This window comes from Amblyomma americanum, chromosome 4, assembly GCF_052857255.1.
Source record: "Amblyomma americanum isolate KBUSLIRL-KWMA chromosome 4, ASM5285725v1, whole genome shotgun sequence".
Taxonomy (NCBI): Eukaryota; Metazoa; Arthropoda; class Arachnida; order Ixodida; family Ixodidae; genus Amblyomma; species Amblyomma americanum.
In genome coordinates, this window is record NC_135500.1 from 179,663,525 (window position 1) to 179,687,178 (window position 23,654).

General features: G+C 46.1%; 1 protein-coding gene across 1 annotated transcript; it reads left to right on the forward strand.

Annotated features, from left to right (window-relative positions):
* The first annotated feature begins 7,026 nt into the window (after nucleotides 1-7,026).
* Nucleotides 7,027-13,346, forward strand: Ktl (BTB/POZ domain-containing protein Ktl). Its single transcript, XM_077662440.1, has one exon. It carries the CDS (start codon nucleotides 7,116-7,118, stop codon nucleotides 7,821-7,823), a length of 708 nt encoding a protein of 235 aa, XP_077518566.1. The 5' UTR covers nucleotides 7,027-7,115; the 3' UTR covers nucleotides 7,824-13,346.
* The last annotated feature ends 10,308 nt before the right edge of the window (nucleotides 13,347-23,654 follow it).

The following is a 23,654-nucleotide window of genomic DNA, read 5'->3' on the forward strand; positions in this document are numbered from 1 at the left end:
CCTTCTCTCTAATTCTTTTTTTTTTCGGCAAGCCCAGCCACCACTTAATTTTCTGATTGTAGGGCAGCAGAACGAAGCTTCTTCTCTCTCTCTCAGGAAAGGAAGAAAATGCGCTCTCGTCTGTCCTCGATTTCGTTTTTATGTAGGTTGCTTTGTTTAAACCTTCATTGTAGGTCTTCCTAAGGAAATGTGAAATGAATTTAGAGTACAATATTTTGTATTGGTTATGAGTTAGCCTAGTAAAATTTTCCCCTCATAGCGACTATAGGCCTGCGCAGCACTTAAAAGCCGTCAATTCTGCTACACCCTGTCCTCTTGCGGGAACGTTCTTCGTGACGCCAACGGATAAATTTGCTAGGCGTAGCATGCGGACATCACTTTTTTTTGCAGCCAGAGAAGTTTCATATTTATCGCAAGTTGGCTCCACTGCGAGGAAGCTGTTTTGTAGAGCCAGGCGAAAAAAAAGGAGAAATAAAAAAGTAAAAATGAGGCCGCATTCCAGTGGCCTTCCCCTTTCATTCGCACCCTTCTCTTCCCCGGCTGTTCGTTCTACCTTTTTAATTAGACGTCCGTCAATTACTGTTCCTCTCCTCCCTGAAAGCCAGTTCGCGCGCGAGTTCGCGTTGAGTTCGCCATGAAGCCACTTATTACCCTGCGTGATTTATGGAACTCGCACTAATTGCGCAATATCTTGCCGACGGCGGAGTGGCTCGGTGCCGATATCTGGCATACGCGAGAGCCGCGCAGTTTCTCTGGCGTCCGGCCGCCTTACCCGTCTGCGTGCACTATGGCGTGCGTGTGTAGGCGTCATCCATCTCCTGGGCTCTTGACGCAGGTGCCTCTCTGGACGTTGTTTGCTCTTATCAGATACACTTCACTTTTTTTCTACTCGCTATATTTGGCCGTCTTGCGACGCGCCGCTGTCCCCCTCGCTCATGGACTGCCTGCGGTTGACACCATGATGGCTAGCTAGCTGCCTCTCCAGCTCTGTTGGCGGTCCCAGTGTTTGGGTTCTTAATCATACCCTCTTTGCTTGTTGGCGCGTGCACAAGTTTGTTTGCGGTGAAAAATTACAAGTTTTAATCTGCGCCGTAATGTCCAAATACTAGTTAAGTTCTCGGCTCCTTGTAGACGAACAGATGTCCCCAGTTGCTGTAGGAGAAGTAAGGAAACACGTCGTCGCATGCACTGTGTTAACGCGCGTGTGTCGAAGGAAATGCTTGTGCATTTGAGCAAGTTCCTCCGAGGAATCTTTTTTTTCTGCACCGGCTTTTTTTTTATGACACTATATAAAAGTGACCTTTCAGTGCCGGTTCAATATGAAGGATTATCCTTGCGTCCACACGGAATGTTAAAGGGACAGCATACAGTGAATCACAAGAACAGGGCCAGAAATGTAAACATGTGCATAACACTAATGCAAGGACGCACAGGGACGCGAATATGTCTAGGAAAAGGGTAGTTGAAAACTGCCGCAACTGTGTGCATTTGCGCAGCTACCTGTGCCAATTCGGCCAGCTCTTAACCGTTTACGCACCGTTAAACTTTTCACGACCTACACTCAGATGTGCGGAGAGCGTAATATTGATTTCACTGCTGTCAGGTACGGTTTCGAAATTCTTCTACTTCTGATGATCTGCTCACTGATTCTTCTGTAGTCATCAGTACAGTTCCCTGAAAAAGTCTTAAGTCTATTCTTCGCGAAAGAAAGAGAATAGGACGTGAATGGACATGTTGGGAAATTCCGAGTAGCTGCAGGATTACGTGTATCTTACAGTCTAGCCGACAGAACGCCTTGGCTATCAAAAACATAATGTCACTGGAAGAAGAGCTTCGGCCCAGAGGGAATCTGGGGAAATTGTAAAGGACCGGGCGGGATATGATTTCCTCGAATAAAAGGGAAAGCCTCTCCGCTGAGAAATACGCTTAGTTCCTTTTCCTGCCAAGCCTTATTGCAGCGCAGGTCTATTGTGTTGGCCGATCAAAACCTGTTTGAGTTTTTACCGCGGTACTGGAATTCCTTTGTGCTGTCGTCATGGCAACGCCGGCTTAATTTCTTTCTATAACCGTCTTATGAGGCTCCATTTTGATGCGCTTTTCTTCCAAGAGTGCTTTATTCAGACGGCTCAATCAATCCAAGGTCGTGGCACGCAGCTTCTGAGATCGATAGTGTTCAAGCGGCTGAATCCTGGCCACTGACTGCCCACGCGGTGACCTTCTCTCTATGCCCAATATGTAGTAGTGAAAATCTATACGCTGCAAAATAACGGCGCGCGCCGTTTATTTCCGCGCATGTGTATGCTGGAAAGTAAATATTACTTAGCTTCATCAGTGTACCTGACACTGCACATTACAATTCAAGAAAGAATTACTTTGCGTTAAAAGCTCGCTTTGGAACATGCAGGAGGTGGTGCACATGCAGTGGCTACATTATTGTGCTTTTTCTGCTTGAAAAGGTATTTTACTCGTTTGTGCATACACCAAAAAGCTGACAATGAATTTCTCACAAATTATTTTGCTCCTTCACGTAAGCGGATTTCTTGGCGGCGAATCTCTCTAACAGGATTGTCTAGCAGGACATCACGAAGGCACTGCAAACTACTTGTACAATAGCTTTCAGTCACACTGTACTCTATGCAGTGGAGACCGCCTGAAGGGTCTTTGATTGCTCTATGAAGTGCAACATCCCTTGTGCCTGGTAAAGGTTATTGCATACGTGAAGCAGCATTACACCTGACGGCGTTTCGCTACGTCTTTTAGTGAACGGATCTTTATGGGACGCCACGCACTGCACTGTACTGAAGGGTCCAGTCACCCGCGACCCAGAAGCAAGCTCGGTACATCAAAAGTTCCGCTTTGGTATGTTATCTTTTTCGAGCTGTGAGCGCGCTCGCAGACGATTGTTCGGAGGTTAGCAGTACTGCTTAGTTCACCTGCTTGGCAAACAATAATCGCTAGATTGTAGGATTAGAACATCAACAAGTGCAAGCAGAAAAAATTGCAAACATTTGCTTAGCGCGGGAAGACGTTTTCGCTTATTTTTTTCTTTTTTCCTGAGTGCTGCAATAAATTTATCTGGCATTTGCCAACCACTGCATAGTTCTTTAGCACATGAGGACATGCCGATGGCTCGCCACCATGTCTTACAATGCGCGATCTGTGTGCATCATAGTTGCGTGTTTAATGCGTTTAGAACATTTTTGCTGGAATCTGGCGATAGAGTTAAGTTTTTTTCGTGCCTTATATAAAAAGGAGCTTCACGATGCTAAACATAAGGCACTTTCCTTTGTACCACAAAAACAAAACAATAAGAAGTAGGATTTCTTGCCTGTTGAGTAATGCTACTTGTGCTATATTAGAGGAATACCTGCAGCGAAACATGACAGCATCCAGTCTCAGTATTATACACTAAGCGAGCGAGACTTAAGAAGCTTTACGAGACGCTTTAAGCTCCTGTCCCTTCTCCACTGCGGTTTGAATAATGTTTTGCTCGCGTAATAGAGACAGTGAGAGGTTACAAGTTTTGCGAAGACACAGTGGCACAGCGGACGCAAGGCCCTGCTAATTGGATATTGGTGGGAAAGGCCATTGTCCTAAGTGCACAGTACCCTGGTTGAGGATGGAGAAAGTTACTTAATAGTGTAATATTGCTGCGACAGTGCTGGACGTTCCTTCCCTACCCGTTGGTTGAAATGATGGCAGTTTTCATGACAATTTTCACAAAAATCTGTTCATTCAGCTCATCGCGAACGCTATATAGGGAGTACCATTTGCATAATAGGAGAGAACTAAACCATTCGCTCATTGCATCTTTTTTTTTTACGGAGGCCAGCCTTGAAAAATTAATATCTTTGAGAGTAATTTACGCCTACTAGAATATTTAAGCTTTTTGGCTACAATTTCTGTAAATGCTGCGCATGTTATCTTCTGATGGGCAGTTTGTTTTACTGTTAAGGGGAACCAGCGGTCGCGCTGCAGCACATAGCCGGCGAAAATCCGTGGCGCAAGGAGCATGTACAGCAATCCCGGCTAGCCGCTATCTCCGCGCATGCGCATGGTGCCGCCCATCATCGCAGGCTGTCGGCGCAAGCGTTTCACTATTCGCGGAGGCCATGAGATCGAGCGTTCCCTTTAACAGAGGACCGTACTGTGCATCAACGTACCTGTCTTTTCGTGCACGATCGCCAGTACTTAAGCGGGCATTGCTTCCATGAAAAGAGCCACGGAGAATGTTACACCGCGCCCTCTTCCTTAGCATCGGCCCCATCACAGAACACACCTGCCGTCTACTCACCAGTGTCCTCAGTACGGTCGCTAGCATCGCGACGACTGGCTGCCACAGTGAAAAACACGGGGACGCTTATCCCCTCGCCGAGGACCCAGTTTTGGGCTTATATACCCGACCGATTTTCTCGCGTCCTGTAGCACTCCTCTCCACGCGGATAGCGGCTGATTTCTCCACCGGAAATTTCACCGTCCGTCTTCGGTTGGTGCTGAACACCAATGCAGCAACGGGAGAGACGAATAAAGTTGGGGAGAGAAGAAGTACGGAGAAAGGGGAGTTGTAGCCTGCGCATTCTGTGCGAGTGCGTTATGGCCCTTTTGCCTGCTGGCCTGAGCCAAGGCTTTTTTTTTATTTTAAACAAAATATCACAGCAGCAGCTCTCCCAACCTGTGGCTCGCGTGCCTGGGCACTGCCGATACTGGCCGTTTTCTTCTTTTTTTGTACTTTCCTTCTTTCTTGAATTACCGCAACGTTAGCTGCGCTTTCGGAGTGGCTGTTAAGGTGACCACATACGGCGAGGCAGTTCAAGATCACCTCATCCCCTCACCAGAGGACTCGCGCCTCCGGATCTGCGCTTCGGAGAAGAAACGCACCGTGTCCGCTAGTAAAAGGCGCGGACGCGACGCAAAGCCGAGCTTTGTCATCCGGCGACTTTCCGTTCCGGTTACATCACCAGTCGCTGTTGCGGCCGCTTTCGCAAAGTGAAAGTGCGATGCGAGAAACTGCGCGGCGGTAGACCACGAAGCGGACCGCAGGAAACCCTTTCTAAACGACGACGGGGTCTTTCCTGACTCCCTCCGTCGTTGCAGTCGCGTTTTTCGCTCGCTTGTTTTTCTGTTTATATCAGCGTTTTCATTTTCTGACGCTTCCGGTCGCGATGGTTGAACACAGATGGAGATCTCGGCGCAAGAGAGACGCGGTCAAGGCTTCTTTCTTGTTTGGCGGTGCATGGTGTTGTGGAACGTAACTCAGTGAAGCAACGTCTTTCAAGGACTTCAAGAAGTCGGGATGAGAGCACGAAATGCAGGAGTTGTGTATCTCGGCCATAGCTCACGGTCAAGACGCAACTGAAGCGTGCATGCCTAGGCAGCATAGTTGTCGAGAGCGCATAAAAGTACAACGCACCGTGTCATTCATCACAAATGTAGCCCGAGAGAAGATTTGGTTACGTTTATCGTGTTTACCGTCGCAAAGCTACTTAGGCTATGGTGGACGGCTTAGTGATGAGCTCCAGATACTATCGACCACGTGTGGTTCTTCAACGTGCACTGACATCGCACGGTGCACGGGCCTCTAGCATTTCGCCTCCATCGAAATGCCGCCACCGCGAATTGGGTGGAACCCGCGTCTTTCGGGTCAGCAGCCGAGCACCATAACCAGTGAGACACCACGGCTGCTCAGAGAACAAAAGAAGCCCAGATTTTGAAAGTCGTGGCTACAAGGAACAGTATTTCAACTGTAACGCAAAAATAAAATAAAGCAGACTGGAAAAAGCAGCTCCTTTGAGTAGAGGACATTCTTGATGGGAAAACACACCAGGTTAACATCAGCTTTGAGGTGCAAAAACGGATCTTCGTATACATTGGTGTAAGCGAAAACAACGCTTCCTGTAGACAGTTTACAAAGCAGCACTTTAAGAGCACACTTAAAATCAGTACTCTAATTTCTGAATGCGCGCTGCTCAGTAGCTACAGAACAAATAGCTGCATGGTGCCGTAATTGTAGATGATATGTTTCTGTTTCGTTTTTCTGAGGCAGCTTGTTTGATTGTAGGCCTTGATGTTTTGGCGTCAGACTATCTGTTGTCATATAACCTCACTAAGGAAGGAGCGTATCGCCGTATATTCTACTAGCTGGACTAGCAAGGGTCATGATTCTTCGCATCTTAAAACACATATACAAAATATCACGATCAGATGACACGTTAGTTTGCCCAAGTTTTTTTTCCTCAGGAAAAAAAGAAAATAATTACGTAAGCGTGTCTTCTGTTATCTTGTCTACCGTAGAAAAGACGCTTCTGAGCACCGCATTTATCATGCGTTCTCAACGTGGCTCTGAGGATACAACTGCTTATCTCCAAACGAAATCAGTTGCAAGTTTGCGCTACTCCCGTAATCTGTATTAAATGAGGTATTTTTCGCGAAGTCTTTTAGCGAATGACGAAAACCGATTCATCTTTCAACGTGCAAACTTGACACATATACAAACGAAATTTCAGCTGATGTTTATTCATAATGCCCCTGAGATCCTTCTTCCGAGAGTATTACTTGTTTCTGGGGGCTCCTTGAGCGCTGTTGGTAATCTCACGCTGTCAAGTCGACATCATGAGACCATCGACATCAGCCTGATGACAAAAAGAATGCGCGACGATCGCAATTTTTCAACGTCCCGATCACACCGACAGCGGCTACACCTCCTCACGCCAGCAAAACAACGCGACGAGCGTCTTCGTCGGAGCGGGCCGACAGGAGCGTCAGTGTGACGCACAGGTAGACCAGAAGCGTTGCCGGCCTGGGCGCCGATGGTGCCGGGGGAGGGCTGCAGTGCGCTGCAGAGCGGCTGGGTGGAAGGGAGGACCTTTCGGAAGTGGTGGTGCTCGGGAGGAGGGTGCGGGGGTGCACGGACCCGGTACCGGCTGGCCGGGTTCCGCCAGACTCCGGCCGAGCCATTATCGATCCCTCCCAGCGGGCTGCGCGCGCATCTCGAGGAGGGCCCAGCGGGGGCAGACGAGGGGGAAGGGGCCTGCCTTTTTGCGCGCGTCGACTGGCCCAACGTCGGACGCGAAGAACCCGCGGAGAGAAACGGTCGAGCGGCGACAACAGCTGGCACCATGTCGTCTTCCTCCGTGGTCGTCGATCTCAACGTGGGCGGCACAACGTATACCGCGTCCCGCGAGACGCTGTCCCGCTGCCCGGTGCTCGGCGAGCTGGTCGACTCGGGCCCGAGAGACTCGCACGGCCGCGTATTCGTCGACAGGGACGGGTCCCTCTTCCGCTTCATCCTGGACTTCCTGCGCGACGGACGCCTGCTGCTCCCGGAAGAGTTCCGCGAACTGGCCAGACTCAAGGCCGAGGCGAAGCACTTTGGGCTGGACGCCCTGGTCACATGCCTGTCGGCCACGTCCGACGTGCCGGTCAGCGTGGGACCGTTCCCGGGCCAGCCCGGGTACATCACGCTCGGCTACCGGGGCACCTTCGCGTTCGGCCGCGACGGGCTGGCCGACGTGAAGTTCCGCAAGCTGACGCGCATCCTCATCTGCGGCAAGGTGACCATGTGTCGCGAGGTGTTCGGCGACACGCTGAACGAGTCTCGCGACCCCGACCGCGGCCAGGACGACCGGTACACTTCCCGTTTCTTCCTCAAGCACAACTCGCTCGAGCAGGCGTTCGACTGCCTCCAGGAGTCGCGCTTCCGTTGCGTGTGCGCCTGCGGCACCGGCACCTCGTGTGGCGGCGGCAACGAGCCGCTCAAGCCGGGCGTCGACTCCGAAGAGAACCGCTGGAACCACTACAACGAGTTTGTGTTCGTGCGCCCATAAGGGACCCGCCAGGCACAGCTTGGCTACGCGTCGAGCCACGGCGGTGGAGGATGGGGCCGACGGAGCATGTCATTTGTTTTCCTGGACAGCGGCGCGCCTGTTGCGTCCCGGTCGCGAACGTGATGACTTGACGGACGGCCGTTGTTGATCATGATCTCGCGCCAGGGTGTCCTCCTCGAGCATGGTATTCCATTTTTCGCTGCGGCTCTTATTCCGGGCTTTAACAGCCGCAGGCTGAGCGGCTAATGTATACAGCACTTAAAGTTACTAGTAATGAGTTCGGAAAAAACAGAGTAGTTATCGGCGTTTAAATAACGGTACGTTGAGAAAAAAAAAACAATGGTCGTAGTAGTTTTGTTCATCGGCATTGTGCGTAGAATAGAAAAAAAAAAGTTGTGATGCTTCGCATTACACCAACCACCACTCGATACGATGTTGAACTGCGTGATCTGTTTTAAGGCGTAGAAGTATAGCGCAATGGCTAAGCATTTGTCGCTAGCCGTGGCCAAATGTATATTACTGTGGGCTTTGACTCCCTTCCCGTTGAAGCTACAACGATCAGTGGCGTCCTGGCCGTAGTTACCTGGACACCGCGACGATACAGTTGACCGAGAATCTTCTTGAGATGCACCTGTTAAAAACAGAGGTAAAAGCTCGGCTCCAACATTTTGCGGATGGATTGAATCCATTGTCGCTCACTTTGTAGCACTGCAGTTAAATCTGCTTTCATCATATAACGCACCGTAAGTTGTTATTGGTGAGGTCTGAAATAAATCATTTTAATTCATATTATCCGCAATAGACACTGTTCCCAAAATTTGCGGTCTACACGAGACATAGGAGGCAAATTATGTTCACTCCCGTTAATATTTATTCGCAGTGCGATGAAGTTTTTGGACTGTTGTGGCTGACAGGCTGCTATTTTCATTGGCACTTCATATTATATTTTTTTAATACTCGTAACAGATCTTAGGTTTCTATATCAACAAAAATAGGCTGCAGACTTTTGTGGTTATCCTAAGATCTTAACAAAGGAACAGAAAATGATAAGAAATGAAACTGGAAGCTTTAAATTGTCATGCCCTGCTTTGAAAATAAAATAGTTATATGTCTTAGCTTTTATGAAATGAAATCATTGTGAATAAAGTCGAAGTTATTTATGCAGCCAATAGCGGCACTTGCAGTTATAAAAGAAAAACAGCCGCATTGAAGTGTTTTATTCGCCTGTAAGAATGTGTGCTTGTCGTATAACATGCCTGTACGGCCATATTTAAAATAATTTTCGCACACCACGACCATCGCTTATGATAAAAAATTTGGCGCCTCTGAAGAAGCGAAGTGGATGGGACGTGTTTGCTGTCTCTTATAACGGCACACTTTTCCAAACCTCTCTTTTCAAAACACGGTATGGTGCTCGGAACAAATATCAGTTATTTACAGAGTCATTTAGTAAAAAACTGTGAAGGAGTATGAATAAAGCAGTAAAGTTTCCTCTCTCACATATCACTTTTGGAAAAAGGTATTGCAGCAGAAAAAATTCATACTCAAAGAAACCTGTACACTATCGTTCACTAATGTCAGTAGAGTTGTGCAGTGTTGATGTTTTAATGAGCGTATATAAATAACATTGCTCACCAGAGTGTAACGAGATTAATATATTTAAATATATATATCTTCAACCTAGTGGATACGTCTGAATGTCCCCGGGTTTCGCCAAAAATGAAAGTATTTCTGGAACTCTTGTTGGTTAAGAAGATATTTTCTGGCTCTTACAGGTCAGCAAAAATCTAAAACAGTTGTTGGTCGGGTCCTATTGCTATTGGAATATTAAATGCACATAAATTCCTAAAGAAAATTTATTTGTCTAATCTCCCACACGAAGCGGGCTTCTTGTACAGACACAAAATTTTGAGCGCGAACAAGGATTATGATTGTTTCATGTGCGTAAGGAGGTGCCTGGTAGCAAGCTCCAGTCGGAGGCGTTGAGTGGAACATGTTTTATTATAATTTTGAATGTTTCCACTGAAATCGAGTGACGTCAAGGTGAATTTGTCCTCATTATTGTGACGTCATCAAACCCAGTGGCTGTCCACAGGAACAACCTGTGCATGCCGGCGATGCGGACGTCACTAGAATTTGGTAGCCCAGATTGGCATGTCGACCGTGACGTCAAGATGCAATCCAGAGCTGGTGGGCACCGGGACCGAGACTTCCGGTACAAAATCGTTTGTAAATAATTATTCACGCTTAATACTGCTATGAACTCATTTTAATTAATACTAGATTCATAAGCTTCTTTCGAGGAAAAAAGCAGACACCCCAAAACGTTGTGTCTCCACACCTTTAAAATTGCGAAAGTTAGCACTGTTGAATATCAGTGCTAATGAACGTGGTGTTGCTAGCACTACTGCGGACAGAAAGAAATTACTCATTACGGCTATCTTGTTTTCTGCTTTGAAGCTCAGTCTAAAATCGGGTTTGGTTAATCGGGATGTTTTATCTGCCATAGCATATTTTACAGTGCATTTCGAATTGTTTGAGTTTTGCGCTTTTGAAAGTTCGTCAGTTGCTTCGCGTTTGCGTAGCGTTTGTCATGCTACAGAATGGGTACTATAAGCTTTTTACGGATGGCACACGTAGCGACCTAAACCTGCATCGAGCAACGCAGTATGATGGACCACTGAAATCTTCACATATCGCAGGCAATTAATGTCGGCCTAAACGGCGAATGACAATCCGCTTAACCTCTATTATACGAGAGCCGCGGCCTGTGCCCCCAGTATAACGTATCTCTATTTCACGCGCAGCACATGACAGGAAACATTTTCTGCACAAAACATCCCCCGAACCCTTGCTTCTCGCAAGCGAAAAATATTAAATGGAGAAAAGGACGAGGGAAAAAAGATTGTGAAAGAAATGGTGGCGTGAAGAATCGCCGCACTAAGAGCAGCGGACGCCCGCATCTTGCGCCAAGCTTTCCTGTCTCCCGAAAGCAGAAGGGGGGGGGGGGGGGGGCACGCTAAGCGTCAGGCGATCTCCGAGACGATGCCCGCAGCCGTCGCCATCATCTGCCGCCCTCAGCGCTGACCGTTCGAGCAGCGCTAGATGCTTTTCTGCGTCTATGTAGCGTCTGTGGTCTCGAACCAGTTTCCACACGGCTGCTGCTTCAGTGAGTGCGGTCTTAGCTGCTTCGTCTGTGCTACGTCGCAGTGACCATGTGAATGTCTGTTCCTCGTGAGAGTCTCCATTCGCGTCACACACACTCAAAAAAGAAGTGTGGGAGAACATACGTCTTCTTTCACTAGACATGGTAGCTTAGTGGCTGAATGCCACTTTGTTGGCATCTTTTCGTTCTTAGCTGAGAAGAACATAGCTTTTGAAGTGGTTGTACCTTAGCGCCGCCATAGTCAGATTTTTGATGACGTTCTCAACGTCCCGAAGCGTCTCTCGACGTCCCGAAGCGTCTACGTTAAACCTTGAAGCAAAATACTTGTTACTGCTAAGGAAAGTGATGACTGAGGTCGGTGAATGGTCAGAGACATTCCGTTACACGCACTTGTCCTTCAGCTGTATGCTCGCGATGCTAAATGTTTGGAACGATACCCATTCTATGTCGCCTTCGTCGCGGAAGTTGGTGCTTTTTGTTTTCGAGTCGGTACCAGCTGGCGTGAAATCCTTACGCGGAGAGTAAGCAAGCGTCATTTTCTTTTAGAAGCAATCAGATAGCCGCAAAGGCAGGCAGCGCTCTTGGGGGTTAAGATAAAGCCGTTATAAACTTCCCCATGGATATTAGACTCAGATCCCGTTAATTTAAAGAAAAAATCTAAACGAGAATGCAGAAGCGTGGACCTGTTATTGGAAAAGCAGGGAAAAGCTGAGTCGGCCCACGTAGAGAGAGCGACGAGAATGGTGCGAACTCCGAGAGGCGGGTCAGATTAGATCTTAGAATCGATATGACCGCACACAAGAGCGAGGTTCGCAGAGGTGGGCTAGAGGAGAAAAGCAGAAAGAAGAGTCGCGTTGATCAACCGTCGCTCTAGGGTCTGCCGTCACGGCCGGTATTTGTTTTGCTGTCTATTCGACCCGGCCCTTTTTCCGACTGAGGGGTGAGTGCGACAGCCGAGTTCCGGGAAGTCTTCAGTCTGAGTACCCCAGGCGAAGGCTCACTTTCCCGTTCCGTGTTCGTTATATCGACCATCGAGCGGGATCCTGACAGTTTTCTTACGTGGATGGCGTCAATGTTCTTGTACCTGCTTGCTGCTTCTGAACTGCGCTGCAAATGCAGCTTTTTGTATCTGATTTGATTGCATAGAAGAATGAGGTGCCACAGAGTTGTTTAGTTGCAGGAAGAACACATGCTTCGTCATTGATTTTTGTACAACGCTTACAGGTACGCGGACACGAAGCAACGATTGTTACAGTGAAAGGAATCAAACCAAAAAGAGGATAGGGCTTCGAAAAAAAAGATAGGGCACTGATAAATGATTGTTTATTTGTTTTTTTCGCATTGGGGTAATGCGCACCAATAGCTGAATTGGTGACTTTTGGGTTCTGAATCCACTTTTTATACATGGTGCTTATCTTGCTCGCTTGATCAGTTTCTTGGTGGTGGTTGCAAGGTGTCTCGGGATGCAAAGCCTATTCTTTGCGCCTTTGTACGAACGCAAAGGAGGCGCATGGAAAACGCAGGGTTCAAGCAGTTTCGCTGATGTATAGATAGAAGCCAATTCGTGAAAGATACGTAGGCTGAATGATCTCAAATTGCATGTTGAAAAAAGTGTGTTAGACTTCACTTTGGCTTGTAGACAATAAAGCGCAAGTCCGTTGCCAGAAGACAAAACTTTGCGCAAATGAGAATCAAATGTACCAAAAATAACGTAATGAAGTCTTGCCGAAATGCCGCCTTCAAAGCACAAAAGTTCAGAGTCGATATGGCTGGTGTTGTTGACGCAGACGACAGCAGTGCCGGCATGCCAAAGAAATCGAAGCCGCCTCGCAAGATGATCAACGCTGTTGATAGCTGGCTCTGTTAAACGAAATATATTTTCACTACTTTCTGATATTATCATGCTTGAAAGTACGCGAGTACAAAACCTAAGGCATTTGTAAGAAAAGACGATATGGTGCTTTGTCGTTAAAGAAGCGTTAGTGCACCGTTGGATGAGCACGCTGTTGTATGCTGGGAGCACGGGTGTTGTTTTGCCAGAAAGTACCGTTGTGAGCAGATATTTCCTTGACCAGGTAAACAGTGTTATCGAAAATTAGATAACGCAGGTCCCTCTTTATTCGTTTTGTGAAGTGCGACATTTCGTGCCTGCTCCCATAGCGTTTGGGAGCTCTTGATTGTAGCTTGACTGCATGTACTGAGGTGCGTAGATTTCCCAGTGTAAATACAGCTTTGTAACAAGGTGACAAATGTAACAATGTTGAGCAACTATTATCTCGATCAACATGTATACTGATACTCATGTCCAATTGTGAACAGAAGCGAAATGTGAATAAACCTGTAGCGCATTGAATGGCTCCCCATATTGTGTTTGTTTCCTCATTGCGATTGGCGTTTTTTCGACTACTATGCCATCATAACCAGGATATTAGAAGTTCGCTTTGTAGAACACGATGCGCAGTCATGGCTTGATTGACCTTTGGTGCATGCATCGATATGCTCCACAACTAAAAGTAGCACGATTTTTTGTTTATGACTCGTGCATGGTACGAAACTGAAGCTGGAGCCTCCAAGCCTTCTGATGTGTGTAGCGGTCGCATGTCGTAAGACTTGCCTTGTGAACTTACAGCTGCAGTAGTTGTGAAGTAAACGAACAGGTTGACGGGATCCTAAACATGCATTCCTGGGCACTGCCTCTGATCAGTAAACGTCATGTTTACATTCATGAAGAAAAGAAATTAGATGACAATTCTTGAAGATGAGGTAAAAGCTGCATGTAGTAGCAACAGAGGACAACAACAACAAAGGGCATGCCCTTAAGGCGGTGTGTGGGCTTCCTCACAGGTACGTTACTGAGACCGGGCAATTTTTGTGTTAACTCTTCTTTACCTTTATTTTTCTATCAAGTTTTTTCTTTATGATTATTACTTAATTAATTTCTATTAACCCTCACCTCTTTGTTTCCTTGGTTTTCATTCCAATCTCCTGAAAATCTGTCAAAATTTCTCACTCATTTTTTCAGATACCTTAAATTTTACGAGGCACCTGCGATAAGTCTGGCTGAATTTTTCTCCTGTCTGGATCTCCACCTAACACAGGGCAATCGCCGCCGTAGGTATGTGCCATCACTTCAGAGACAACAACAACAAAAACGTGGTAACAAGTACAGAAAATATTCAGGGCTTCTGAAGGGATTCTGAATCTTACTAACATAATATCAGTGGTTAGCACCTTTTGCCTGAAGCAAGAGCATAATTAATTAAACGAGAGGAGAATTAGTGCAGCACATGTAATTTAATGATTTTACTGCCAGCACGAGACGCTTCCCGAGTCTTGTACTGCACTAGTTACACCTGGCTTGCTTCAAGCAGTACCACTTGCGCTGTTATCGCACTGCGTGGCCGTCTCTGTACGGGGTTAAGTGGCAGTCAGCGGTGAGCAGACAAATACTAACCTACTCCGCTGTGATCTCGCTGGGGTCACATACCTGTAGCGGTGCTAAGATCAGTAATGCATTTTAAGCGGCATTCCGTAGGAAACGTGTTTCAATCAAGTTCACCGGTGTTAGCATAGACTGCACACATAAGCGACTTCTGTCTCACGTGGATGGTTAATAACTAACGCATAGCTAAGCCATAAAGTCCAGGTGCTTCGGATGCACGCACAGCTTTCAGACAAACGAAAAAGAAGTAATGCCACAGGTGCAGTAAACTCGACGCCCAACAGGAGAGCCAAGGAACCAACGTGGGCTGTTGATTCAGGATGAGGAAGGCGAGGTAAATAATCGAAGAAACGCGCTGTATTTGCCCATAGGCGGTAAAATGAGACCAAGCAGCTCATTTTGTGGCAGCGGAAAATGTGGGCAGCCCCGTGCACCGCCCAGACAACAGCCCCAGCGGACTGCTGCCGCTCGTGTTATTCCATTAATAGGAGTGGCAACGCGCTCAGATCGACTGCGGCGTTGGCTTCCTCGGCCGATCACGCCAGGTACGACTCTTTATCGCACCTTTTACGAGCTGGCTCTCCCGCGGTTCCCCACGGCGGCAGGTCCCGGTTCTCGTTCTCCGCTTTCGATGCCCCTTCCGGCTGAACCTTTGCGGTGGACGATGTAGGAACGGCTGTTTGCCCCGGGCCAGTGGAAACTTAATCTCCTCCGCCAGGAATTCAAGGAATGCTGTCGCAAGTAAACGCAACTTTAATAAACCGCCGGTCCGCCAGAGATGGCCTGCCTTTGCTTTCAGGGTGTTCCCTCTCGTCTCCACATCTGCAGCCGGCCTGTTGGAAGTTACAGGGGCTGTCTGGCGTGGAACGAAGAATCATCCAAGCCGCAGTAAGCAATTCCGTGTCTTCGTTTTTTTAGATATTGCGCCCTTCTAATGATTTGAAAAAGGCCTCTTCGCTCGTAGCGCCAGCGGTGATAATGTTTTCACGACGCCATGAAAAGCCGCACAATGCAACGAAGTTCCACGTGAATGCTTCCGAGGCAACTGGAGAAGCCAGAGATGACGTTAAGATTCATTGTTCTGTAGGGCTTAACAGCGAATAATGTTCTTTTTATTTTGTTACATACATCAGATAGCAAGCCGGGATATCAGCGAGAGGGAGACATCTTCATAAGCGCTGTGAATCACTTCCTGCTTTCGCCACTTACCAGAAAAATCAGATAGTGCACGTTTCTGTGAGAACTTACATCAAGAGCCAATCATTTGATGGGCATGTTTTTGGAGAAGTGCAGGAGAAATTATTCAAACACTGGCTTCCGCCAACATGATGCGATATCGTTCATAGAGCACAGCATTAAATTTGCTTCAGCACAGTAAAAAGATAACGTGTTTTTCAAGTCGACGATGGATTAAGCGCAAAAAGGAGCAAGCGTTTAAGGACAGCCTGAACTCAGTAACTGAGTGCGGTGTTGTGAGATACCCGCTCTAAGTACTTAGCAGTGGTGTTATCGGAGCAGGCGCCTTAACTGAAGCTGTCGCGCAAGGGGAGCTCACTTTAACAAACAATTTAAACTTTACACACTGCGCTCGGCCCGAGAGCGACAAGAAACGCGCACTTGAGCAGCTAACAGCGCCATTAATTTCTCGGTGTCGGCGCACTGCGACCTTCTCCTCCCCCTAATCCCTCGCGCTAAGGGAGACACCGCTTTCTCTCTCTCTCTCTCCACAAGCCGTTGGCGCCAGACATTAAGGCCGGAGTACTTTGTGGCGCCTGAAGTGCACACAGCCTCAAACCATCTCTGAAAAACTCGTTCCTAACTCGTTAGCAGACATTTAAAAAGAAAGCGAAAAGCTGAAGCAGGACGGCTTACGCAGGTGGCGTGTGGACTTGATCGCAATTATTCTTTTTCTTAAATGTTGCGCTCACTTCCCTAAGTACGTCACTGTGATGTGGACTTGCTTGGAGACGTAAATTTTCGATTGTGCACATTTCCACGACACCGGTAACTTATTCTTTTTTCTCGGGTTCACAGGGTTGTTTTTAGTCAGCAGACTGCGCTAATGGGGGATCAAAAAAGGAAAGTTGGAAGAATTAACCATGAGGATATAGTTACCTGCAAGTTGAGCCATAATTTACGGTGCCGTATTTTGCGTTTTCTTTGCACTAGCGATTTTCAAGTTTCAATATGAGCTTTTTCTAAACCGTCCCTTCTCTTTTCCGGGAATATGCTTTCCAAGTTTCAAGAATATTGCCGTGATTCTAAACATATGTACGCAGTGTATTAACCCTCACCAATCTCAAAGCTTTCTCTTAGAATAGCTGGATGGGCTACTTGTGAGACCACTCAAGTGCGAGATATCCGTGGAAAGATTGTTATAACTCATCATCGTGAGGCGTTCTCAATTGCCACAAAAGCCACAGCATCCATGGTCAGATATGAAATACATAGAAACGAAGTTAATTAAAATGAACAGTGGGCAGCAAGTAGTCCGAGAAAGATAATTATGAATGTCAGTGTTTCCGCTCCGCTCTATGTACAAACGTTAGCGCAATATAACACACATTCACAAGAAAGGTGGACAAGACAACGCGCTACTGACAACTGATTTTTATTGAAAGAAACACATAATAATATATTTCGCAACAAAGAACTCTTTGGATATAATTCAATTTCTTGACGGTAATCGGCAAATTGGGTATTTCTTTTCTGTTGATGATAAAGATCTTTTCTATTCCATTCCCCATAATGAATTGTTCACAGCCGTTCAAGCATGCATTGAGGAAAGGGGGAGTACATCTTTTCAAAACGCAGCTGGTATGTCAGTAGAGAATTTCATGACTTTGTTAGAATTTTATCTTAATGCCACAATTGTACAGCTTGAAAGTGGATCGCTTATGCAGAAGAAAGGGATTTGTATTGGCTCGTGTGTGGCCCCGGTTCTGAGCAATATTTTCCTTTCAATGATTGATCTAAGTGTGAATGAGCAGTTGGACAAGGATATTGTAATGAGAGTTTTCAGATACGTCGACGATTTTTTAATCCTACTAAAAAAAACAGGACACACAGTCCTACTTAGGTACAGTTAACTAGGTTCTAGGAATTTTTAGTGAGAACGGAGAAGGGTTACAATTTACACAGGAGCTACCTGAAAGTGATAAACTGCAATTTTTAGACCTGGAACTTCCCATAACCAAAGAGAAATTACGCTTGATGTACCACCCTCCTGCCCATAAAGGTTTTTTGTCATATGAATCGGCGCACTCTAAGACAAGGAAGCGAGCCATTGCCACGTCTGGTTTAAACGCCGCCATTGCCAAATCCTGTTGTCATACCATGGAAAGGGGCTTCCAGTTGCAGATGGTAAGGGTTCAGGATGCAGGCTTCCCTCAGTCTGTCCAGACTAGCGTGGTGGAGTCCCTTCTTCACAGCATGAAAGGCGTGGAACGTAAGCAGCCTATGCCTGTTGAGGATAGAATTAGGCCAGAAGTGGTGCCCTACTCCAACCGCGTTGCCCATAACCTGAAAAAAGTTGCATCTAAATTCAAAGTTCCAGTTGTATTCTCTGCTCCCAGTAATCTGACCTCATTATGTCGCCGTGTAAACCCAGAAAAAAGAAGAGAGAAAAGCTGCGGAAACAGTCTTGCCCGTAGGTACGTAGAATGCAATGAAGGAGTTGTTTATCAGATCCCACTCGCGTGTGGGAAAGTGTATATTGGACAGACGGGGCGTTGCCTAAATGAAAGGTTGAGGGAGCATGAGCGTTCGATGGGGACGGGAACAGGTTCTAATCTGCCTCTTCACTGTAAGGACTGTGAACAAAGCACCCGCGGGCCCATTCTTGAAAGAACTGTAGTTTTAGGTGGAGGCCGTGATCGAGTGTCCCGCGAATGAAAAGAAGCCTTTTTAATTAGGAAAACGGGCCTGAGTGTCGTCAGCGATGCTTCTATCTTCTTGTACGAAAGCGAAGAAGCCTTTTTAGAAACGTTTTCCTGATACGAACACGTGTACAGGTGCTGTGGTTTTTTTTTTCCAGTGTAATCTGTAGGGTTGAGTGCACAAAGCCTTTTAGACGGTTTTCTTGTCTCACGTGCTTTTTCTGGATTTTTACGGTTTTAATGCATTTTGGTTTTGCCTTAATCCTTTCAGATCCCATTCAGTCATGTTTCTTTGGCCCTTTACACCACGTGTCATGCCTTTTATTGTACTCTCTCCGACCTTATCGTTTTTAACTAAGTCATGTTTTTAGTGTTTGTCTTTTATCGCTTTTATGACCCCATTCATCTTTCTGACGTTTGGTGCAGCTGATAGGTGGTGTGACGGTGAACCTATATATTATGTGTTTCTTTCAATAAAAATCAGTTGTCAGTAGCGCGTTGTCTTGTCCACCTTTCTTGTGAATATGTCTTATTTTGCGCTAACGCTTGTACATAGAACTACGCACCAACTATCCCAGCAACGAGTTTTACTTGAGTACCTTTCCGCTACGCCCTGGCGCACACTGATGCCACAGAGCTTCATCATACCTGCTTTTGGTCAGCAAACACTTTTTGCAGTTTTGCAGAAGCATAGAGAGAAGAATGAAAAACGGATGGTGTACTGGTGAGGAAACGCTCGAAAAAGCACCTTGTGACAATTATCTTAACTGACGAGTGATTGCCTCGGCAGTATTATTTTAACCTATCTTTGACGTGGGAAGCGCTACCTTGTTCATTCAGTGCGTCCATTGTTTGGATTGTAATTTTGCATTGGGCCACTCTACTCAAGCGTAAGATTATTAGAGCTAGACACGGACGCTGCTGCGTGAGCTGAAAGGCGCCAAAATCAGCAAAGCCACATAATGTGACCAAGTTTACGAGCGCCGTTGTCTTCCTCGTTAAATTTCCTAACTTCAACAGGGCTTGATTCTTTCGGTGCGGCGGGAACCCCACCGACCGGCTAATGAAGTGTCAACAGTGACGCTGTCCACTTTTATTCAAATTCCCCGCTGCGCAGCAGCGACTCTCTAGCTGCCCCGACAAGAATGTGATCGATTCCGAAAAGCAGCACGAAAATGACAAGATAACCCGGAGAACTACACAATGGCAGCGGTACTACAGTGCTGCGAATGGCCAAAGGAAAAAAAAACTTATTTTGTTTCATTCCCAAAGGGCCATTTTTCAGTATTACAAAACAGTTTCATCAATGAAGATCGCTTTCAACAAAGATACTCGCAAAATAGTAAAATGCGTTGTTGGGTTTCTGTGGTAAGACACGTTTTTATCCCTGAATAAGTAGATGGAAGAATAGAGGTGACGTGGAAACAAGAGAAGAGAAGGGATTTGCATTTCAGATATGTGCAGCATCAGGCAAGCCGATTGCTTTTGAGTCAATGCCCTTCCATTTAAAAAAAATCATCGTTGATTCTCTCATTGCTGTTTTGCATGTGCAAGCAGTTAGAACTTTGGCGCATGTTTTATGGTTTTATGCAATCTCCGATATTCTGTATCACATTTTCTGTCGCAATACCTCATCTAGCTACTTCAATTAATGTGATTCCTTATTGAAATAACAGCGTGAGCATGAAAGTAGAAAAAAATACAAGCTTCCGCGCATATAATCACAAATTCTTTGTTTTTTTTTTTTCATGTTTTATTTGTCTATCTTGGCCTACTGCTGCTTGTACGTTGTCGAGAAATGGTATTGTCAAGTAAGAAATTTCTTCAAACGAAAACAAAATAGGGCGACCGATAACTTTTCTCGGAATAAGCAATATTGAGGAATATGTACGAAAACATCTGATTTGTCATTAAAGTGCTTGTAATGGCAATGACAAAGTAGCAGCTAACTAACGTTAACAGAAATAAGCATAAACTATTTGTAATTTTTCGTAGCGCCAACTCACACGCCTTTCTTTAAATTTTTATTTATTTTTTGCACATTGATTAATTTATCAATCCATGAATGAATGAAAGACTTATGATCGGTGTCAAAGCTAAGTTGTTGTTTTTTCAACTTCGAGGATAGCAGGTATATGCACTTTCTGGCCATGGTAAGTGAAGGTTACACGACGAGAAGAGCTTCTCTGCAGATTCACGTAGCTTACTTCAAAGGCAATGGATTAAGCTTAACACTACTATTGAACTTTGGGAATCCATTTTTTTTTTTGCTTTGCCATGAAAGCTCCGCAGCGCCACTCAGATCAAAGAGTCCGCGAGAAATTATACTAAAAATTATTTAGCTTTGTATAAAGCCTGCGAACTCATTGTTACCCAGTTACAAGAGGCCCCATAAAAATATGAAAGAACGTGCGTGATCTAAGGCCTCAGCACTACAGCACCTGTGGCGACCATGATGGCACTCTCGTTGCCTCGGTGTGTATATTTACCGTGCTTTTCCTGAACACATTTCTTCCTACCAGCATCTTTGAACTGCACATATTTTGCTTTCGAAATTAAGTCACTTGCCCCTCTTCAGAAGGCTGCGGATTTGTGTGCACACGGAGTCAGGAAGGACTAGTCGTCATCTTATTACTGCCATAAGACAGTAATAACCGTTTCTCGATTTATGCCTACGTTTAAAGGTTCACGATTTGTTCTCTCCAACATTTAATCGTTCACAAAAGCGTTACTCTAAATGCGCAAAACATTTCTGTGGCTAAAGGAGAATTTGAGTGAGCATTAAGGTAGGAGAAAATGCAATTTACTGCAATAAAATGCTCATTCTAAGAAACGAAATATCGGTTCAAAGAGAACTAGAGAAACAAAGCGTGTTAAAAAATATGAACCCTCCACAAAGTACGCTAATGCCTTTATGTTTTTGTTAATTGGCGTGTGCCGGGCATAACCCCGTTCGAAGTTATCCAGATGGAGTGCCCGTCAATGCCACCAAATCCTGCACGCGCATCATGCCGCCTAATTCAAGAAATCTTCCTTCATCGAGTGTAAGAGCCCTGTTCTCGTGCATGTGAAAGAGGAGACTCGCAGTTACCGCGCACACAATCCTCAAAGTCTTAACAACCCTTGAAACATTGTGGCGCATCCGTCATATTCAGCGGAAGCCCCGAAGGCGGCCCGCGAACATGCAACACCCCTGCTGCACATTCGCTTATGCGCGGAATGATTAAGAGCCCTGCTCGCACGCGAGGAAATGCTTCGATGCCATTCAGGTTCGCCGACCATTCTAAATCGATGGCTCGAGAGCGCCGTGGAGGCTGCATGCTGGGCTGCCACATCGTTACGCAGAGAAAGTCGGGGCTGGGAGCCGCGGTGCTGCTGACGTGTCGAGGGTTCCAAATGACTTCCTCTTTCTCCTGTTGCTCCCGATAGAGCACCGCGCCTGCCGGGCCGGCCTTGTGCGTGGCCCCTCCCTCCTTCTCTTCCATACACCCGGACCCTAATTCCTGCCTTCTTACCCACGTGTCGATAGGAAAACACCCGTGTTACGAGAGCGCCTGAGCGGGTTAGTGCTGCTGGCTGGGTCCACGGTGAGTAACGACGTAGCCGACCAGCGCCCCGACTAGACGGGGAGAGAGTGCCGGGTCAGCATGCGGCCCGATCGTGTTGGCGCCTGGGGAAGTCATAAGCATCGGTCGCGGCGCCTAAAGACTGTTGTCAAGGGCGGTGCTTACATGTCCTACGCCTGTGGTTACGCTGGTCCGTCTCTCTAATTAGAGAGTTTTAGCATAGCGGAGGCTTATCAGTGTGAACGTATAGCCGAATAACGCAGTGGTAGCTGTGCGCCACACCTTTCTTCAAACGGTGCAACTGAGCATGAGCAGCAGGCTACGTTATTCCGATATATGTTTACGATTATTCATCTCTGCTATGCTAAAACTCTCATTTAGGGGGATACGCTAAAGCAGACGTAAGTAGGGTTTGTCTTAAAATATCTCTGCCTTGCTGTGCCTTGAGCAAGTGTAGATCCGTCCCGCCCCGTTCACAGAGGAAATGAAATTGCGGTCGGATGAGCACTTGTTCGCTACGCATCAGTGTAGTCTAAAATTTGGAACCGCACAGTGGTATGTCTCAGAAGTATGATCACGAAATCATGTGAACAGTGTGGGTTTTATTGACTTCGGATTAACGGATCATTGATGATGGCAGGCGCAGCAAGCTAGAGGTTAAACTGAAATTGCTATTCGCTTAGCAGAGCTAAAGTTCCTCTCATTTTTGTGGCTGTAACTAGGTCTTTCTATCTGTTCGAGCAGCAAGGGCTGTAGTGAAAACTGACAAGGGCTCGGAAAAGCAAAAACAATTGAAGATGATCATGGCAGTATTTAAAGAAGGGCAAAAGTATTAAATGCTCCTGCACTTGAAGGAAGATTGTGCGGAAAAAAAAGTGTCCTCGTCTCATTCATCGAAGTTATAAGATTCAATTCCATGGCGGCAGGAGCTGCCAGGAGGCGTCTTTGGACAAACCTCTTTCTTTTTAAAACATAATGAAATATATATTGTTTTATCCCTATAGCAATCCCAACGAACATACAATATACGGTGAAGGCACTTCACACATTTAGGTTTCCGATTTTTATCGAATGTTTACACCTCCAGCTCATTAATATTGCCCTTAATTCTCCTCATAGCTCACGTATCTGGTCAGTGTTGATTCTAAATGTAGAGGAGGCATTTTGTAAGCAGAACATAGTGTTGATTTATATATAATAAACTGCTCATTTCTCCTTCTGTCTGTTATCTCACTGAGGTCAAGATTTAACTTTGCACAGGCACGTCGGGGTTTGCAATGGTAGATTATTACATGGTATTTATAATTGGCTTAGTTTAGAAATGTGATTTGCTATACAATGCGACTTTTACTTACCGTACTTGTCATTTTTACCCGACATTTAATTAGACATATTTCTGGAGTATAAGTTCTAAAACGGCGCCATCACCTCATCTGTTCTTACAGGTGTAGCTTAATTAAAGTTGTTTACAGTCTAAAATAGTGCTCCTAGAGGATTTGTTTTGTTTTTGCATGTCATTGTAAAATACAAAGGCGACCAGTCAATACAACGCTTATTGCGATCGCAAGTGCTGCAGTCTCTATCAAGCTGCAAACTGCAAATATACGCAATTTACACGGCTCAAGATTGGTCTGTAAATGGCCCAAGCGGAGAAGATTTTTCTTTCTGTCATTTTAGAATCAGGCTCCTACCGGGACACAACAAGCCAAAATGATTTGCAGCGTGAATTTCGTTCCTCTAATGTCATTTTGTATGTAATTTAAAATTGCTCATATTCAT

Excerpts from the sequence above, each read along its gene's own strand:
- Ktl (XM_077662440.1), top strand. The coding sequence starts at position 7,116 with ATGTCGTCTTCCTCCGTGGTCGTCGATCTCAACGTGGGCGGCACAACG.